At 33.7% G+C, this 17,138-nt stretch overlaps 2 protein-coding genes across 2 annotated transcripts; one reads left to right on the top strand and one right to left on the bottom strand.

The window, feature by feature from the left end:
* The first annotated feature begins 1,640 nt into the window (after positions 1–1,640).
* LOC138873040 (uncharacterized) lies at positions 1,641–4,973 on the top strand. The gene is made up of 6 exons (XM_070151470.1): positions 1,641–2,259; positions 2,489–2,734; positions 3,136–3,296; positions 3,855–4,143; positions 4,231–4,574; positions 4,665–4,973. Exons 1-6 carry the CDS (start codon positions 1,641–1,643, stop codon positions 4,971–4,973), a joined length of 1,968 nt encoding a protein of 655 aa, XP_070007571.1.
* Positions 4,974–13,263: 8,290 nt separating this feature from the next.
* On the bottom strand, positions 13,264–15,448 carry LOC104220013 (heat stress transcription factor A-4c-like). The gene is made up of 2 exons (XM_009770802.2): positions 14,987–15,448; positions 13,264–14,762 (listed from the first exon to the last, which is right to left on the bottom strand). Exons 1-2 carry the CDS (start codon positions 15,218–15,220, stop codon positions 13,680–13,682), a joined length of 1,317 nt encoding a protein of 438 aa, XP_009769104.1. The 5' UTR covers positions 15,221–15,448; the 3' UTR covers positions 13,264–13,679.
* Between the last annotated feature and the right edge of the window lie 1,690 nt (positions 15,449–17,138).

The following is a 17,138-nucleotide window of genomic DNA, read 5'->3' as shown; positions in this document are numbered from 1 at the left end:
TCTTTAATAGAGTTGAAGGGTATCCATGTGCAAGCTAATGTATATTATTGAGAATCATGACACTATTCTTTGTTAGGTGACCAAATAAATTGCAATTGGCAATTTGCATAGACAGTTATCAGTCCAATAAGAGGACACAAGAGGAGGAGGATTCATGAACAAGGGCATATCCGATGAACAAGCTTTCAGCTTAGACTATATATATGTGATACAAGATTCATTAAATAATACAAAAATTAGTTAATACATAAAATATTATCAATAATAGCCAAATGCTGCAAATATTAGCTATTTGGAGCAAAAAAAAAATTAATTTTTGCTTTCTTTTGAGAGGGTGTTATTGGAATTAGATTGGTACATCTTAAGGAGCTTGAGTCTCAGTTTTGGTCTTTTGGATGATTTGGAGGAGTTTTGAGGTGGTTTGAATTAAAAATTCAAAGTAGAAGATGAACATGGAAAAAGATATATGTGTATCATATGTATATCCATGTATACATGTGTATGAGATACATGCGTGATACATGTTTGATATGGTGCAGAAGAAATTTTTTAACTCGACTTTAAAATGAATTTTGATACTAAATCAGTCTAGATCACCTCTAATCTTTCTCAAATTTTGTATATTGACGCATCTATATGTTTTCAATAAATTTCAACCATAGCCATTAAAAAAGGCTCATTTTTGCTTAGGTTTTTAGAATCTTGAATTTCATCTAATATTATTGGTCACGCTTAAAAATATGGAAGGAGAGCGATCTTTGCGTGTGATTCTTGGAGAGAAAGAATTCTTATTTATATGAGTTTTCATTTTTTGTATGCCATTGGCTAGTTTTGATAAGTCTATGATTAATGGCTAGAGGTTGGTGTTGGTATTATTTTATACTTTATAATGCAAAATCAAAGATTTCTTTGTACTCCTTTTCCTTCTTTACTTCTTGTCTTTTATGGAAGACAAAGTGTTCCTCATTGATTGCGAAAAGTCTTTTTCTTCACTTTATAATGAATTACTCTTTGTTGGGCTTGTAAGAGCTAGTAAAAGGGAGTGGTCTCGTACACATGAGAAGTTAGTCCTGAAGGCACAACGGATTGATTCCCCCCCCCCCCCCGGGCGCGAGATATACGTGAGGCCTAATCCATCCAAATCTGATTTTGCTAAAATTATCTCTTTGAATTGGATTTTGTAACGTCCAATTTATTATTTTGTAACAGTTATAATTAATTCTTGTAACAGCCATGATTTAATTATGTAACAATTGTAGTTAATTAGGTAACGGCTACATTTTAATATTTGTAACAACTACAGATTAATTTCTTCATCTGTAACTGTTCAAACAGCTTTGCCTACAAAAGGCAGTCTTCTTTGTGAAGAATCTGACATAGAGAACACACCTTCATCTCTCTTCTTCAAACGATTTCTGGGCAATTATTTTGTGCAAATTCTAAACTGTCAGCCACGAGTGCACGTGTTTGGAGATGTTGTGGAATCTTGGGAAGAGACCGGTCTTAACGCTTTCAAGTCAATGACTTGCCACGATACAATATTTTTGATAAGTTGTTCTTGTTTCCTTCTTGTTCTTAGTCAATATTATCTACTCATTTTTCTTACAATTTAAAAGAGATTCTACATATAATATTGACTAATGGCTACCACTTTGAACAAAATATTTCCTGATCTGTCAAAGCTTGAGCCTTTAGATGGAAATAATTATAAGCGTTGGTCCCAAAAACTTTTAATTTTCTTTGAACAATTAGAAGTTGATTACGTTTTGTTTAATAAACCACCTGCTAATGTTGTTGCTGATAGTTCTAATGCTAATACTATTGTTGTTGATGATGATGATGATGCTAAGAAGAAATTTGAAAACGATAATAAAACTGTTCGAGGGCATCTACTTAACCATATGAGTAACCCTCTCTTTTATTTGTTTATAAATTATAAATCTGCTAAAGTCATATGGGACAGTTTGGAGAAGAAATATGGTGTAGATAATGCCGGAAAAAAGAAGTATGTCGTTAGAAAGTGGATCAAGTTTCAGATGGTCGACGATAAGCCAATCATGGAGCAGTTTCACGAGTATGAGAACTTGACTGCTGATGTTTTGAACGAAGGCACGAAGATGTGTGATATTCTTCAGGCTAATGTTCTGTTTGAAAAGTTTCCACCTTCCTGGAGTGATTACAGGAATCAACTGAAACACAAAAAGAAAAACATAACTCTTCAAGAATTGATCAGACACATGAGGACTGAGGAAGCAAACTGTCTCAAAGATGAGGAGATAAGATAAAATATCTTTCTCTTAGTTCTTCTAAAGCTAACCTTGTGGAATATTCTATTACTTTTGTAAAACACATGTTTAAAGGAAAACAGAAGAAAGGCCAGGAGAAAGGACAAGTGAAGAGGCATTACATCAACAAGTCGGAGGGCCATATTCAAAAGTCGAAATGACCTTACTATGTCTGTGGCAAAATTGGTCATAAGTCCTTTCAGTGCAACCAGAGACAAGGACAAAGTATGGAGGAAAAGCTCCAGTCCAAGCTAACCTTACTGAGTGTGATGATTTCATTGCTTTTGAGGTCGTTGATGCGAACATGGTAGCTAACAAGACTGACTGGGTACTGGACACAGACGCTTCAAGGCACATTTACGCTAACAAGGAGCTATTTCACGATTTTGAGGAATCTGCTGATAGCGAGTGTGTCTACATGGGTAACTCCACTACAGCTAGAGTTATGGGTAAAGGAAAAATTCTCCTTAAGTTAACTTCTTAAAAAACCTTAGCCTTGAACAATATTTTGTATGTACCCTCCCTTCGTAGAAACTTAGTTTCTGGTGCGCTTTTTAACAAAGCAGGTCTTAAATTTATTTTTGAATCTAATAAAGTTGTTATTTCTCGTGGGGGGAGACTTTGTTGGGAAGGGTTACCTTAGTGGGGGTTTATTTGTACTGAACATCGCTCAAGAGATTACTAATATTAATGTTAGTACTTTCAATTCTGCTTATATTGCCGAGTCTATTGATTTGTGGCATGGTAGATTAGGTCATGTTAATATTGCTTCTATTAAAAAAACTTAGAAAAATGGAATTAATTCATGCAGTTAATGTTGATAATTTTTCTAAGTGTCCTATTTGTGTAGAATCAAAACATACCAAAAAGCCTTTTAAGAATGTAACTAGCAGAAAAACAGAATTACTTGAACTAGTGCATTCAGACTTAACAGATTTCAAGAACACTGTTAGTAAGGGTGGAAAGAAATACTACATCACCTTTGCAGATGACTTTTCTAGATACACTAAGGTATATCTTCTTAAGCCAAAAAATGAGGCAGAAAGCATGTTTTTGAAATACAAGGCAGAAACAGAAAATCAATTAGACAAAAAAATCAAGAGACTTAGGTCTAACAAAAGTGGTGAATATAGTACTAATATTCTGGAAGCCTTTTTGTGAGAAAAATGGTATTATACATGAGGTTAGTGCTCCATATACTCCCCAACAAAATGGTATAGCCGAACAAAAAAATATAACCCTTAAGGAAATGATGAATTCTATGCTTTTGAGTTCGGGTTTATATGATAATATATGGGGGGAGCTGTTTTATCTGCATGTTATGTTCTTAATAAAGGTCCTCATAAGAAGTTAGATAAAACCCCGTATGAGTTATGGAAAGGGTTTGCCCCTAACTTGAAAATTCTGAAAGTGAGGGGTGTTTGGCTAAGGTTGGTCTACGTGATTTTAAACAAGTAACTGTTGGACCCAAGACTTTTGATGCTATTTTCATTGGTTATGCTCAAAATAGTGTTGCGTATAGATTTATGTCTTTGAATGGAAGTTTTATTTGTGTATCTAAAGATGTAGAATTTTTTTGAGCATATTTTTCCATTGAAAAATAATGTGCCTAATAATGCTTCTACATCTATGTCTGTTAATTCTCATATTGTGCCTTCTTCTAGTGTTACTGCTAATGAGCATGAAAATGAACTTAGAAGGAGTAAGAGGCATAGAATTGAAGCTAGCTTTGGCCCTGACTTTATCACTATTTTCTTGACTGAAAATATTTATCTTGATGTTTTGAATGATGAATTAGCGTCTATCTATTTAATAGAAGAAGACCCTAAGACTTATAATGAAGCAATGAGGTCAATAGGTGCTAGTTTTTGGAAAGAGGTCATTAAAAGTGAATTAGACTCTATAGTTTCTAATCACACTTAGGATTTGTCTGATTTGCCTAAAGGTTGTAAACCCATAAGTAGCAAGTGGATATTTAAGAAGAAATTGAGACCTGATGGTACAATTGAGAAATATAAGGGTAGACTCGTTATTGGGGATTTTAACCAAAAGAAAGGCATTGATTACTTTGACACTTATTCTCATGTGACTAAGATAATGACTATTAGAGCTCTTGTTGCTTTAGCTTCTATTAATAATTTTGTGATACATCAAATGGATGTTAAAACGGCTTTCTTAAATAGTGATTTAGAGGAAGAGATCTATATGTCTCAAGATGAGGTATTTGTGATCCAAGGACAGGAGAATAATGTATGCAAATTGAGAAAGTCACTGTATGGTCTAAAGCAGGCACATACGCAATGATATGAAAAATTTAATAGCACATTAGTGGGTAACACTTTTGTTGTTAATGCATCTGATACTTGTATTTATTCCAAGATGATAGGATCAGATTATGTTATTATATGTCTGTATGTGGATGACATGTTAATCTTTGGCCCTAATGTGAATGTTGTTAATGCGACTAAGAATTTTTTGTCTTCTAAATTTGAAATGAAAAATCTTGGAGAAGCAGATGTGATTTTAGGGATTAAAATCAAAAGAACTTCTAATGTTTTTTCGTTATCTCGATCTCATTGTATTGAGAAAATGTTGAAAAGGTTTAATTGTTTTGATGTAGCTCCTGTGAGAACTCCTTATGATCCTAGCATATGCTTGAGAAAGAATACGGAATCTAGTGTTTCTTAAACTGAATATGCTAAGATAATTAGTAGTGTAATGTTTCTCATGAATTATACACGACCTAATATTGCTTATGTTGTTAGTAGATTGAGTAGATATACTCACAACCCTAGTAGTGAACACTGGAATGCTCTTCATCGTTTGCTAAGGTATTTGAGAGGTACTATGGTTTGGTGTTTGCATTTTAATAAATTTCTTACTGTTTTAGAAGGATTTTGTGATGCAAACTGGATTACTGACAATGATGAAATTAGCTCCACTAGTGGCTATGTATTTACTTTGGGTGCATGTGCTATTTCATGGAAGTCTTCAAAACAGACTTGTATAGCACGATCTACTATGGAGTCTAAATTCATTGCTCTTGAGCTGGTAGGGCAAGAAGCCGAGTGGTTGAGAAACTTATTAATAGACGTGTCTTTATGGGAAATACAAGCTTCACCAATTTCTCTACATTGTGACTCACAGGCGGCAATTAGAATTGCCAAAAATAGTATGTACAATGGAAAAAGAAGACATATCCGCATTAGACAAGGTACGGTAAAATAATTGTTGAAACATGATGTTATTTTCTTGGAATATGTAAGATCCGAAAAAAAATTGGTGGATCCTTTAACCAAGGGTTTGACAATGAGAGTTATCATTGAAACGTCGAGGAGGATAGAGCTAAAGCCCATGGATTGAGGAAGTATGGTGGATACCCATTTGTGGCCAAACGAAGCCATATGAGACCTCAATATGCAACCATATTTCCTATTCTTGTGGCGTGTAGTAGTGCTTTATAAGGTTGAGCTTATTTTGCTCTTAATGATTCCATAGCCTTAAGGTGGTCTATGTGTAGAGAGACTTGATGGAATCACCTACGTGAGTATAAATATGCGGTCGCCTTTTATGAAAGACTTGGGGGATGTCTTTCTAGAGCACTCATGAGACCCAAGGTATGTGCATGACCATAAAAGCACTTCGTTAGTATCGCGGAGTTTGCATAGAATTAAGGATATAATATGTGTTATGGGGGTCTCAACTCTCAACTAATGTACATTCAGTTCAAGAGTGCTTCACTTTGTGGGTGTTAGTTGTTGCCTCATTGCACTACGTGTCAATTCAAATCGAAAAATATTGACACTTAAGTACATGTTCCTTCTTTTGCCCAGAATTTTTCTTATTCTATTTTTGTCTTTGCATTAGTGGGATTGTTGGTAGTATTTTATACTTTATAATGCAAAGTCAAAAATTTCTTTGTAGTCCATTTTCCTTCTTTACTTCTTTGTCTTTTGTGGAAAACAAAGTGTCCCTCATTGGTTGTGAAATTTTTTTTCTTCACTTTATAATGAATTACTCTTCGTTGGACTTGTAAAGAGCTAGTAAAAGGAAGTGTCTCGCGCACATGAGAAGTTGGTCTTGAAGGCAAAACGGGTCGATTTGCCTCCTCCCCACCCCCACCTCCGGCGCACGCGAGATATACGTGAGAACTAATCCAAATCTGGTTTTGCTAAAATTATTTCTTTAATTTTTGAGCTTACCAGAAAAGTGTCCAATTACATGCTTACTAGAATATGTCCAAATTCTTTCTCTTTGACTTGGATTTTGTAATGTCCAATTTTGTAACAGCCATAATTTAATTATTGTAACAACCATGATTTAATTCGTGTAACAGCTGTAGTTAATTGGGTAACGGCTGTATTTTAATATCTGTAACACCTACAGATTAATTTCTTCATCTGTAACTGTTCAAACAGCTTTGCCTACAAAGGTCAATCTTCTTTATGAATAATCTGACATAGAGAACACACCTTCATCTCTCTTCTTCAAACGATTTCTGAACGAGTGCACGTGATTGGAGGTGCTGTGGAACCTTGGGGAGCGACCGGTCTTAACGATTTGTATCCAATCAGGCCGAAATCGCTTTCAAGGCAGTAACTTGCAACGATACAATATTTTTGATAAGTTATTGTTTCCTTGTTCTTAGTCAATATTATCTACTCATTTTTCTTACAGTTGGTAAGTTTGGGCTTATTTTATATATTTCCGTAAGATTCTCTAAATTAACATAAAGTTCAAATCATTAATCCACCTCTATTCAGGATACATAGCTGTAAACACTGATCAAATCAAGGAGGATGTGGAGTTGCAGTGTCGTTTAAAGTCAAACTTGTTACACTGGTACTGCAAGCTGAATTGTACTTTTCGTACTTGCTTTTGCCATATATTTCTATGACTACTCTATTTGAAGGGTTCTCCAATTATTCTTTATCAAAACAGTAATCTTTGTCTCAACTATAGGTGTTTATCGGGCGGGCTGAGACGGACTGGACACAAAAATGGTCAGCTCGTTAGGGTTACGGCCGGGTTGTTAGCGGGCTGAAGTTAATGGGCTGGTGGCGGGCTAGGATTTTTCGGGTTCTATAGGGCCCGTACGGGTTCGGGCCTAGCGGGTTTGGGCGGGTCGGGCTTTCATTTTTTTTAACTATCTTATATTTTTCTTTTTCAATATTATTGATAGTTAAGTACTTAAGTGTTTTCAAACTTTTAAGGGTTAAAATTAAAGATTAGAATTGAACTTTTAAGGGTTAGAATTAAAAGAACAAACTAAAAGTCTAAAACATAAAACATATTAACATAAATGCATAAGTCTATATAAAAAATATTGAATAAGAGTATAAGACATTATGCAATATAAAAAATTCACAATATTTAAGTAACTTTGATATTTTTATTGAATAATATATAGTACTTCTAATTAATTTGCAAGTTCTTTTTTGATTTTTTAAATATTTGAACTTGCAAATTAAAAGTTTACAACAATTATTAAAAAAAAAAAAAGAAGTAATAGTAAATCAAATGTTTTGCATCATCTTTGTAAGCTCTTCCATGTCAATATGAGGTGCTTGGTTTCCGGTATTATAATCAGTACCATAAACCATTATATTTCCAATTTCTTGGTCTTCCTCTTCATCTACCTCGTCGCGCCCTTGATTTCACCGTTATGATCTAATCCAACCTTTGAAGCACACTAGAACTTCCAAAGAGTTGCTGTCCAATGAATGACGGGTATCTCCTAGTTGCTGTCTTGCTTGGCTAAATGCGCTCTCTGATGCGACTGTTGAAAGAGGCACAGTTAGAACGTCTCGAGCCATGGCCGAAAGAACAGGAAACTGATTTGCGTTGCTCCTCCACCAACTCAGAGGTAAAAAATCCTTTGTGGGGGGATCCGGTGACTTTTGCAAGTAGAATTGGAGTTTATCAATATTCCGGCTACTGGTTTGTTGATGCTCTCCTAGTGTAGACCAAATCAAATAATCTTGAACATTATCATCATCTTCCAAATTTGTTCCAGATGTTGAAGTATTACTTGAAGGAATATTTGCATCTACAACCGAAGAAGCATCAACAATGTTAGCATAATAATTATACAAAATTTGTAAATGTTTGTGCAGATCAGAAATACAAGTCTCAGTATCAGGAGTTTAAGTTGGTCCAATATCCATATAAGTATATAAAATATTGATTAATTGGCGACACTTTATCATTTTGATAGTAGGGTTTAAAATAGCACCAATTAGGTAAATAGGGGGAATTGGGAAGAAATATTTTTTAAACTTATCTAGCATGGTTTCAACAACATTAGTATATCCCTCTTTCGCCTTCAACTTATGTAGTAAAAGAGAAATTTCAGCAATGTGAACTAAACCATTTACAATAGTAGGATAAAATAAGCTCCAGAAAACTCAAGTGTAGCCACATAAAATTTTTGTAAAAATTGTACAACATCATGAATGACATCCCAATTTTTAGATGTTAACAGACGGTTAGGATCGGTACAATGAGACTTAGCAACTTCAGTTAGAAGCATTCTATATTTATAACAACATCTTAGGAACAAATAAGTATAATTCCACCTAGTAACTATTTCTTCAGGCATGAGTCTTGGTTTTAGTCCATAGTGTACACATTTTTCCTTAAATGCATTTAATCTAGCACTTCTATTATTTCCTTGAATTACACCAACAGCTCTTCTAACTAAAGTGATGTCATTGTGAAATAAGTCAAGGCCACTCTTTACAATCAAGTTATAAATATGACATGCACATCTAATATGAAATATTTCAGGAAGTGGTGGGCGTAGATGCAATTTTAGTAATGTAATAGCAGAAGTGTTGTTAGAAGCATTATCAAATGACATACACAAAACTTTTTCAGAAAGATTATAAAATAAAGCAACTTCATGGATAGTAGCACTTATAAATGCACCGGTATGACTTGGATCTTCATCATATTTAAAAGCAATAATACGTTTTTGCATACAAAAATTATCATCTATCCAATGGCATGTAACAGTTAAATAATCATTTCCATTTACAGCACGACCAATATTAGAAGTAAGAGAAACTTTACAAGAAAGACTAGCGAACAAATAACGTATATATGTCTGATATTGTCCATAAAGTCTAAAGATATCAGATCTACAAGTACTTCTAGGAATACCTTTAAACATAAGGTTATAAATTCTTTGAATATAAGTAACAAGATATGGTGAAGAAGCAAAACTAAAAGGTAAACAACCTAAAACAATCATTTTAGCTAATTCTTCTCGATCTTTTTTAATATCGTATTTACCCATTAACCCCCCAGTGACCGGGTTAAGTTTTGGTTGTCCAGCTTCATCGCCTACTCCCCAATCAATAGGATGAATTTCTTCCATGTGCCTACGAAGTTGACCCGTTCCCCCATTCTTACCGGGCTCGTGTTTATAAACTTCATTACATATTTTACATTTTACATAATCTTTCTCATTTTCAAGTCTATCAAAAAAATTCCAACACTTACTTCTTAATCTTCGATTCTTCTTAATAGGCAAAGGAGGCTTACTTACACTTCCACCTCTAATATTTTGACTAGCATTACCGGGTGTATGTGGTGGTGTTTCAAGATTATCGGGTGATTGAATATCATCTAAAATATCATCTAAATCATCATCAATACCAAAATTTTCTTGAAGTAGCTCATAATCTACATTTACGTTTTCGGGTGAACTTTCAGAAACATGTGTTGCACTACTAGAAGAACCACCTCTTACTCTTTTGGAATTTTTCTTACTACCACCTTTACTAGTGCAAGCTTTTTTGGCCGCTCTAAGTAAATCCATTATCTAATTTAAAACAAAAAATTCAAATAATAATTCTAAATAATAAAGAGAAAGGGATGGAACGAGTGTACCGGGATTCCGAATGCCGCACTAAATTTGATATAGAAACGAGAAAGTAGAAACTCAAACTTCAAATCTTCAATTGATATTTGATAACTTGATAATTAATGTCACACTTCACTTGAATAATTGAATTAGAAATTTATGATAATAATACTTTTGTAATGAAAGTATGAAACTTGTAAGTTGAAACTTGAAAGCTTGAAATAATGAGCAATTGAGAATATTATCAAGAGAGAATTGAGAGATAATTAGAGAGAATTGAGAGATAATTGTGAGGAATAATAAAAAAGAAGGGGAGTATTTATAGTTTTTTAAAAGGATTCAATTGCAATTTACAAATTATAAAGGGGGGGGGGGGAAGGGCTAAAATATAAATAAAATACCAAATTTTGGCTGCTTTTGACAGATTTGGCCGTTGGCCAACGGTCATTTTTGAAATTTGACCGTTGGCAACGGTCAGATTTAATTTAAAAAAAAATTAGGCGGTTTAGCGGGCTGTCGCGGGCTGAGGCCCGTTAAGAACCCGTTAAGGGATTAACGGGTTGTGACGGGTTCGGGTACCCGTTTGGCGAAAATTTAACGTTACTAGCCTGCCCTCCGTCCAACCCGTCCCAACCCGGAAAAATATGCACAGTAACGGGTTGGACCGGGCTGACCCGGGTTGTTAGCGGGTCAACCCGACCCGATTAACACCTCTAGTCTCAACACGAGTTTAACTTATACTCAATAACAGTACAAAATATTTTTTACACTATTAGATCATATAAAAGAATTACAGGTAACAGTTGATAATAAATGGCATTAGCAACCTGATATCATTATCAATGGTGGAGGCATGATTTTTATTAAGGGTTCAAAAAAAAAAAAAGTTTAAAAATTATAAAAGAGATTATAGCTAGTGGGAATTGAACCAATAATAACCAAATAAATGTTTTGAATCTCCTTGACCACTAAGCTATGCTTTTGGGCTATGTAAAAGAGATTCAAAACATAATATATAGAGATAAAAAATAAATTTTCCCTTATATATACCGTGTAATTTTTCGACGATCCGCCCCTGCCTGATACAACAAAGTTAAGAACATAAATTAAATTCCCTCAACAGAGAACTGGCCTGGTTCATAAGTGAAAAGAAGTAGGTGTTAAATGAAGATGAATAGGGAAGCTGCAAATGAAGAGTTTACTCATTGAATGTACAAAAGCTCTAATCCTTCATAGCACAAATAGATTACTCACTAGGACTAGGATAATTACAAGCATAGTCTAGACTAAAAATTCCACAAAAATATTGCTAACATCTACCTTCAGTTTACTGAGTGATATAAGGACTAGGAACTCTATCTGTTATTTATTACACAAAGAAACCAGCAAGGTATCCCGCGTTAATACAAGGTCCGAGGAAGGATCACACTTAAGGGTGTGATGTAGATAGCCTAACCTAATGTAAGTATTAGGGCCTATTTCTGCTGCTCGAACCCGTGACTTATCGGTCACACAGAGACAACTTTACCGTTACTCCAATGCTCCCCTTCAAACTGGAAAAATTTCAGCAATAGACATTGTTAGGGATATAGTAGATATGCACTAGATCCAATATCATATTTGATGATTTGAACATATTTTTATGAACGTTATTTGATATAAAAAATATATGGCATTTGATATTCTTTTATCATAATTATTTTTAATTGTTTGATTAACTTGATAAGGCCCTTGATTAAATTTTGAGACTTGTCATCGTGATGGAGATCATGATAATGAGAGTAAAGTTTTTTATAATTTAATCTAAATTTTTTCTTGATCGTAGGATTATTAATTTGGACATTATCAATATTTATGTGATCGTCTTTATGGGATAAAGATTAGTTAATCTCATTAACTAAATCACATAGATAGATAATGCAAATAGAGATATGATCATTGAACCGACTCATTGGATAATTCTAATAGTTAGAATTACCATAATCTGTCAATAGAATATTCTCTTGAAGAATGTGATGTAAGATTTCCTTTGACCTGAGATCGTCATAGTAATTGACAAGTTATTTGTTGTGCTTTAATACTAAACACCTATGGCCCTATGGCGATAGTTGAAAGGATATTGGGTATGATTGAATACTTGTAGAATTAGTGATTTGATCAAGATGGAATCTGTCAACTCTTGGTAATGAGTTTAAGCTCCATGTTATCATGAATTATAAACGACCAAACTAAGACCTTGGTCAGGGCAATTGAATGAAAGAAGAAATGAGTTTCTTAGGTCATTCAATGGTCGATTATATTTGACATGAACACATAGTTGGTCATCCATTTGGATTTGACAGTTGAACCATATCCTAGGGTGACCTAGAGCTATAAGGACAGAAGTAATTACTACATTATTCTTCTACTGGTTCTTGAGAGTAAATTGTATACTTCATGCTATCCGGTCGTTAATGAATGTTGCTAGACGCTACCCTTGATTAGTATATTGATGTGGTCAATTTACTACCGGTTTAGTATTGAACCTATGGGGTCGCACACTAACGAGTGTTCTGATCTTTGCTAAAGGATTAATTATTTTATTGTTTGATAATTAAATTAAAGAATTTAATTAGTCAAATAAATTTAGTTATTAGTCCAAATGAAATATTGTTATATTCTTTGCTAACACAAAGGATATGATTAATATTGTGAACAAATTAAAGTTTTTTATTTGAAATAAAAAATTATATCTCTTGGTTGAAATATATATTATTTTATATTAGATATATTATATAAAATATTAATTAAACAACAACAGGTTGTTGAAAACTTATTGAGTGAAATCCAACTGAAATTTGGATTCACGTATAAAGTCCACAAAGGACTACGGCATATACGTAAATCCCATTAGGAATGGAATATAAGTTTTCCATTAGAAAAGCTTTATAGTACTCAATTAGAATTGGTATTTATGGAAAGGCTTGGCAGTTTCGAATGGGAATTCAATTTTCCATCGAAAATTTCCAAAACAGGTTTATTTTGGAATAAATTTTTACTCTAAGTAAATCATTAGATCAACCAAATAGGAAAGAGGGTTTATAGGTGGTGGCTATATAAAGGATGATGGAAAAAATTTGCCGTGTTATTAATTTCTTGAGAAGAAAAATATTTTGTAAAAGTGAGAGTGCAATACAAAGCCAAGAGAGAAAATACAATTACAAGAAAAGTGTTTCTTGTTCTTTTATCTTTGAGTTGAGATTTTTGAGAAAAATTTCAACACAATATTCTTCGTTCAATTTATTCGCGGGTTTCATTGATCAAAGAGTTGATAGTAAGGATTGGTCTCGGTGTGGATACGCATAGAGTCTTCGCACTATCGAAGAAAATTCTAAAACGAGTCACTCTTCACCAAGTACGTCTCAGATCCGATCTTTGACATGTAAATAAATTTTAAACACGAAAAATTATTATTGTCTTCCGCTGCGTGTCACGAACACGTATACGCAATCATTCAGACATATACAAAGAAAGAGTGAACCAGCTCAGCTTTCCGTAGCTGGACTGAGAAGCCCCATACGTTCAGCAAGGTTTTCTACATTAAATCCGCGACTCCACCAATATCTCTGGTTTTCTGCTAGCATGCTATCACACGTTAAGCCATTGATGTCTTTACTTACCATCTCAACTTCCTGCGGCTCAGATAAACCAGGAGTCTCAGTTAAGAATTGTTGCCAAAATACATCATTACCCGAGTTTGACACTGATTTAGACATGTCAGTGTTACCCTCAGCCTGATTTTTCGTCGCATCAATACTCATAGTACTGGTGATCTTGGTATTTGCATTAGTCTGATCTGATGGCTTAAGATGGCATTCGAGATTGATATAAATTGATGATATGACTGGACTCAAAGGTCCTCCTAACTCGGGCGAAGATTGTATATCCCTTGAAGGCGATGATGAGTGATCGATAGGAGAGTTTCTTTTACCAGAATCATCTGATGAAGTATCCATTTCGCGTATAACAATTGGTGAAGGTAAAGGTTGTGTATGCTCGAAATCATACATTTGATCTTCGGTTGGAGTCTTCCGAATTCCATATAGAAAACGTTCCCAAAAATTGATCGAAGATTCCAACTTTTTAACTATCTCAATGTCCAACTTAGGACCAACTATAGAGTTAGTTGCATTCTCTTCCTCAATCAAGTAATTGGAAACTAACAACCGTCTTTTCTTGCTGTTATTGTTTGTGTACTGAATAAAATCGGACGAAAATTCAGGCCTTTGCAATAATTGAGCCAAAAGGGATATTAATTTTCCCTGCCTCTGAACAATAGTCTGCAAACGTTGTTCCATAGACTTAACACCAAACTCATATTCTTGATTAAATTTCTCATGCTTTTCAGCTGATGACTGAAGTAAGCTATTTTCCCTTTTTAGCCTCTCAATTTCTTCTTCATATTCTTGTCTTTCTGAATCAGTCAATGGCGCCACAGATTGTGATCCTGTTGCAGAGTGGCTGTGAATCGGCTTTCGTCTATAAATGTTCTTCAATAAATGTCTCTGTCCCCTTAAAAACTCCTCATTTGCAAATTCCCATTGTTCAGGATCAACCTTTCTGAATCCCTATAGAATGATAATCAAATAAAACTTTGTTAAACAAAAAGTATTTAAAACTGAAAAAAGAATGGGAGTGTTGGTGGAATTGGTAAAGTTGTTGCAAGGATAAGACTGAAAGGTGGTCCAGCTCGTCCCCATACCCGCAAAGCAGGAGGTTAGTGCATTGGGCTGCCCTTTTATTTAAAACTGAAAAGAACTTAAAAATGAACTCAAAAGGATGGTCCACTTACATAAGTATTAAGTTGTCTGATAAAGCTGGAGAAGTTATTGTGTTTAAAGTATTTTGGAAGCAAATCTCTGGCAAACTCAGGTGGATTCCAAACAACAAAGCTACGGCCATTGTGATTCCAAGAAACGACTGGATTTGTGTACGGATCATCTACTAATTCATATGTCTTTGATAAGAAAGGTGCTGGAGCAGAACTTGAACCGCTGTTGCAATTATCCATCACTATACCAACCATATGAACATATACCAACCAATATTAAGAAGATCCTTAATTTAACGAACTTTTTTGGGTTTCTTATTTTCACGTCAAAGAGAAAGAGAAGGACACAACCAAGACTCAATTAGTATATGTGACTAAGAAGATTAAAAGAAAGAAATCCAGGTTTGAATGGGAAAGGGCAAGAAAATTATAAGAAATGAGATCATAAAGATAGGTGGTTTAGAAGAAACTAAAAGGAGAAGTGTATATAAAAGGGGGAAGGACTAAGGTGAAAAGAAAATAGTGTTTTTCTCATAAATTCAGATTGACTGGGAGAGGGAAGACTTGACTTTGAAATTGGATTGGAACAAGTGGTGGAGAGAAATTGGGCCATCTTGGGGTTAGGGAAAGAGTGCTCCCTCCTTTTTAATTTAGATAATAATATATTTGTATGAATTTCGATTAATATTTTAAAATATATATTTTTATCATATTAATATGGAAAAATTATAATTTGTAGCACTTTCCGTAATTTTTTAATATTTAAATTTAAAATATTGTATTGAACTAATATAATTTTAACTTCAAAGTTTAATCAAATTAATTTTTAATAAGCGAAATATGTCATCTAAATTAACAAGTATTATTTTTTGCATGGAATATTCAACGGTCCTTTTTGTTCATTTGTCTTTTGACTATTTTGCTTCGCTTTCAGCGTTCCAACTTTGAAGATATATATAGAGAGAGAGCACGAGAGTAGAATTCTGTAGTCAGAGGTATCATGATTTATGACTTTTTATTTTGTTTAGTAATTAATTAGGAGAGGCTGCTACTACTTTGACCGGGTGCTCTGTATTTTCCTTTTTACAATATTAAAGAGTGTACTACTACTACCGCACTTCTGACACTCCAGATATTTTGAGTCTAATTTATTCCCATTTTTTAGTGTACTTGCTTTGTTCTTACTTTCAATTGGTTGGTTTATTCAAATTTTGTATAGAATCTTAAAATTATTAATATGTCATTTATTTAATATTTATATATAATATGATCTTATACCATTACTATCTGCTATTATGATACAATTACCACTCTAAGCAAAAAAAAAAAAATATAATTACCACCATCAGTCTTCACTATATAATAGTTATCGCCACCACCACCACCAATATATATATATATATATATATATATATATATATATATATATAAACACACATACACACAATGGAATAAGACCCTCTATTTATAGGGAGATGATGACTTAGCCACAAAGTAATAAACCCTAGAATCTCTCTAAATATAGACATTCACTATAAATAAAATTCTATTTATAACACCCCCACTTGAATGTCTATTCAACAGATAATGTGCCTCGTTAAAACCTTAACTAAAATAAAACCCAATGCGAAAAAAATTCTAGAGAAGAAAAAAGAATACACATATCTAACAATACGCCTTTTGGTTGCTTCATTAAAAACCTTGCAAGGAAAATCTAGTGGGACAAAACCTTGTGAGGGAAAAAGAGTACAACGCGTATTAACTCCCCATAATAAGAGCATCAATTCACATCCTTGAGCCTTCGCATTCCAATCTTGTGCACCATCTTTCAAAAGATTGTTGGTAGAGATTTGATAAATAAATCAGCCATATTAACTTGAATGAATATTTTGCACCTTGAAATCATGATTCGTGATAGATATATAATCTCTTCATAAATATCTTGGAATGGCTCTTCAATATCTCTATAGAGGTATTCTCGCTATCACATTATCATGCTTATAGTTATAGCAAGATACATATGTGTATAAATTGCACTTAGGAAGTGGTACTTCATGACCAAGAATTGTATATGCTTCAAGCGATTTTAATCCCTCAAGGATTGTCATATAAGTTAAGTCAAGTTATATAATAGCTTTAATTAGATGCATATATATATATATATATATATATA

This window comes from Nicotiana sylvestris, chromosome 7 (assembly GCF_000393655.2).
Source record: "Nicotiana sylvestris chromosome 7, ASM39365v2, whole genome shotgun sequence".
Taxonomy (NCBI): Eukaryota; Viridiplantae; Streptophyta; class Magnoliopsida; order Solanales; family Solanaceae; genus Nicotiana; species Nicotiana sylvestris.
Note: the sequence above shows the minus strand (reverse complement) of the source record. Positions and strands in the feature narration are given on the sequence as shown.

What these genes read in the sequence shown, in the direction of transcription:
- LOC138873040 (XM_070151470.1), top strand. Translation starts at nt 1,641, where the DNA reads ATGGCTACCACTTTGAACAAAATATTTCCTGATCTGTCAAAGCTTGAG. An exon ending in GAGGACTGAGGAAGCAAACT is followed by an intron (nt 2,260 to 2,488) that starts GTCTCAAAGATG and finishes AAGTCCTTTCAG; the next exon opens with TGCAACCAGAGACAAGGACA. An exon ending in TGAAGCAATGAGGTCAATAG is followed by an intron (nt 4,144 to 4,230) that starts GTGCTAGTTTTT and finishes ATTTGCCTAAAG; the next exon opens with GTTGTAAACCCATAAGTAGC.
- LOC104220013 (XM_009770802.2), bottom strand. Translation starts at nt 15,220, where the DNA reads ATGGTTGGTATAGTGATGGATAATTGCAACAGCGGTTCAAGTTCTGCT. An exon ending in TCAGACAACTTAATACTTAT is followed by an intron (nt 14,763 to 14,986) that starts GTAAGTGGACCA and finishes ATCATTCTATAG; the next exon opens with GGATTCAGAAAGGTTGATCC.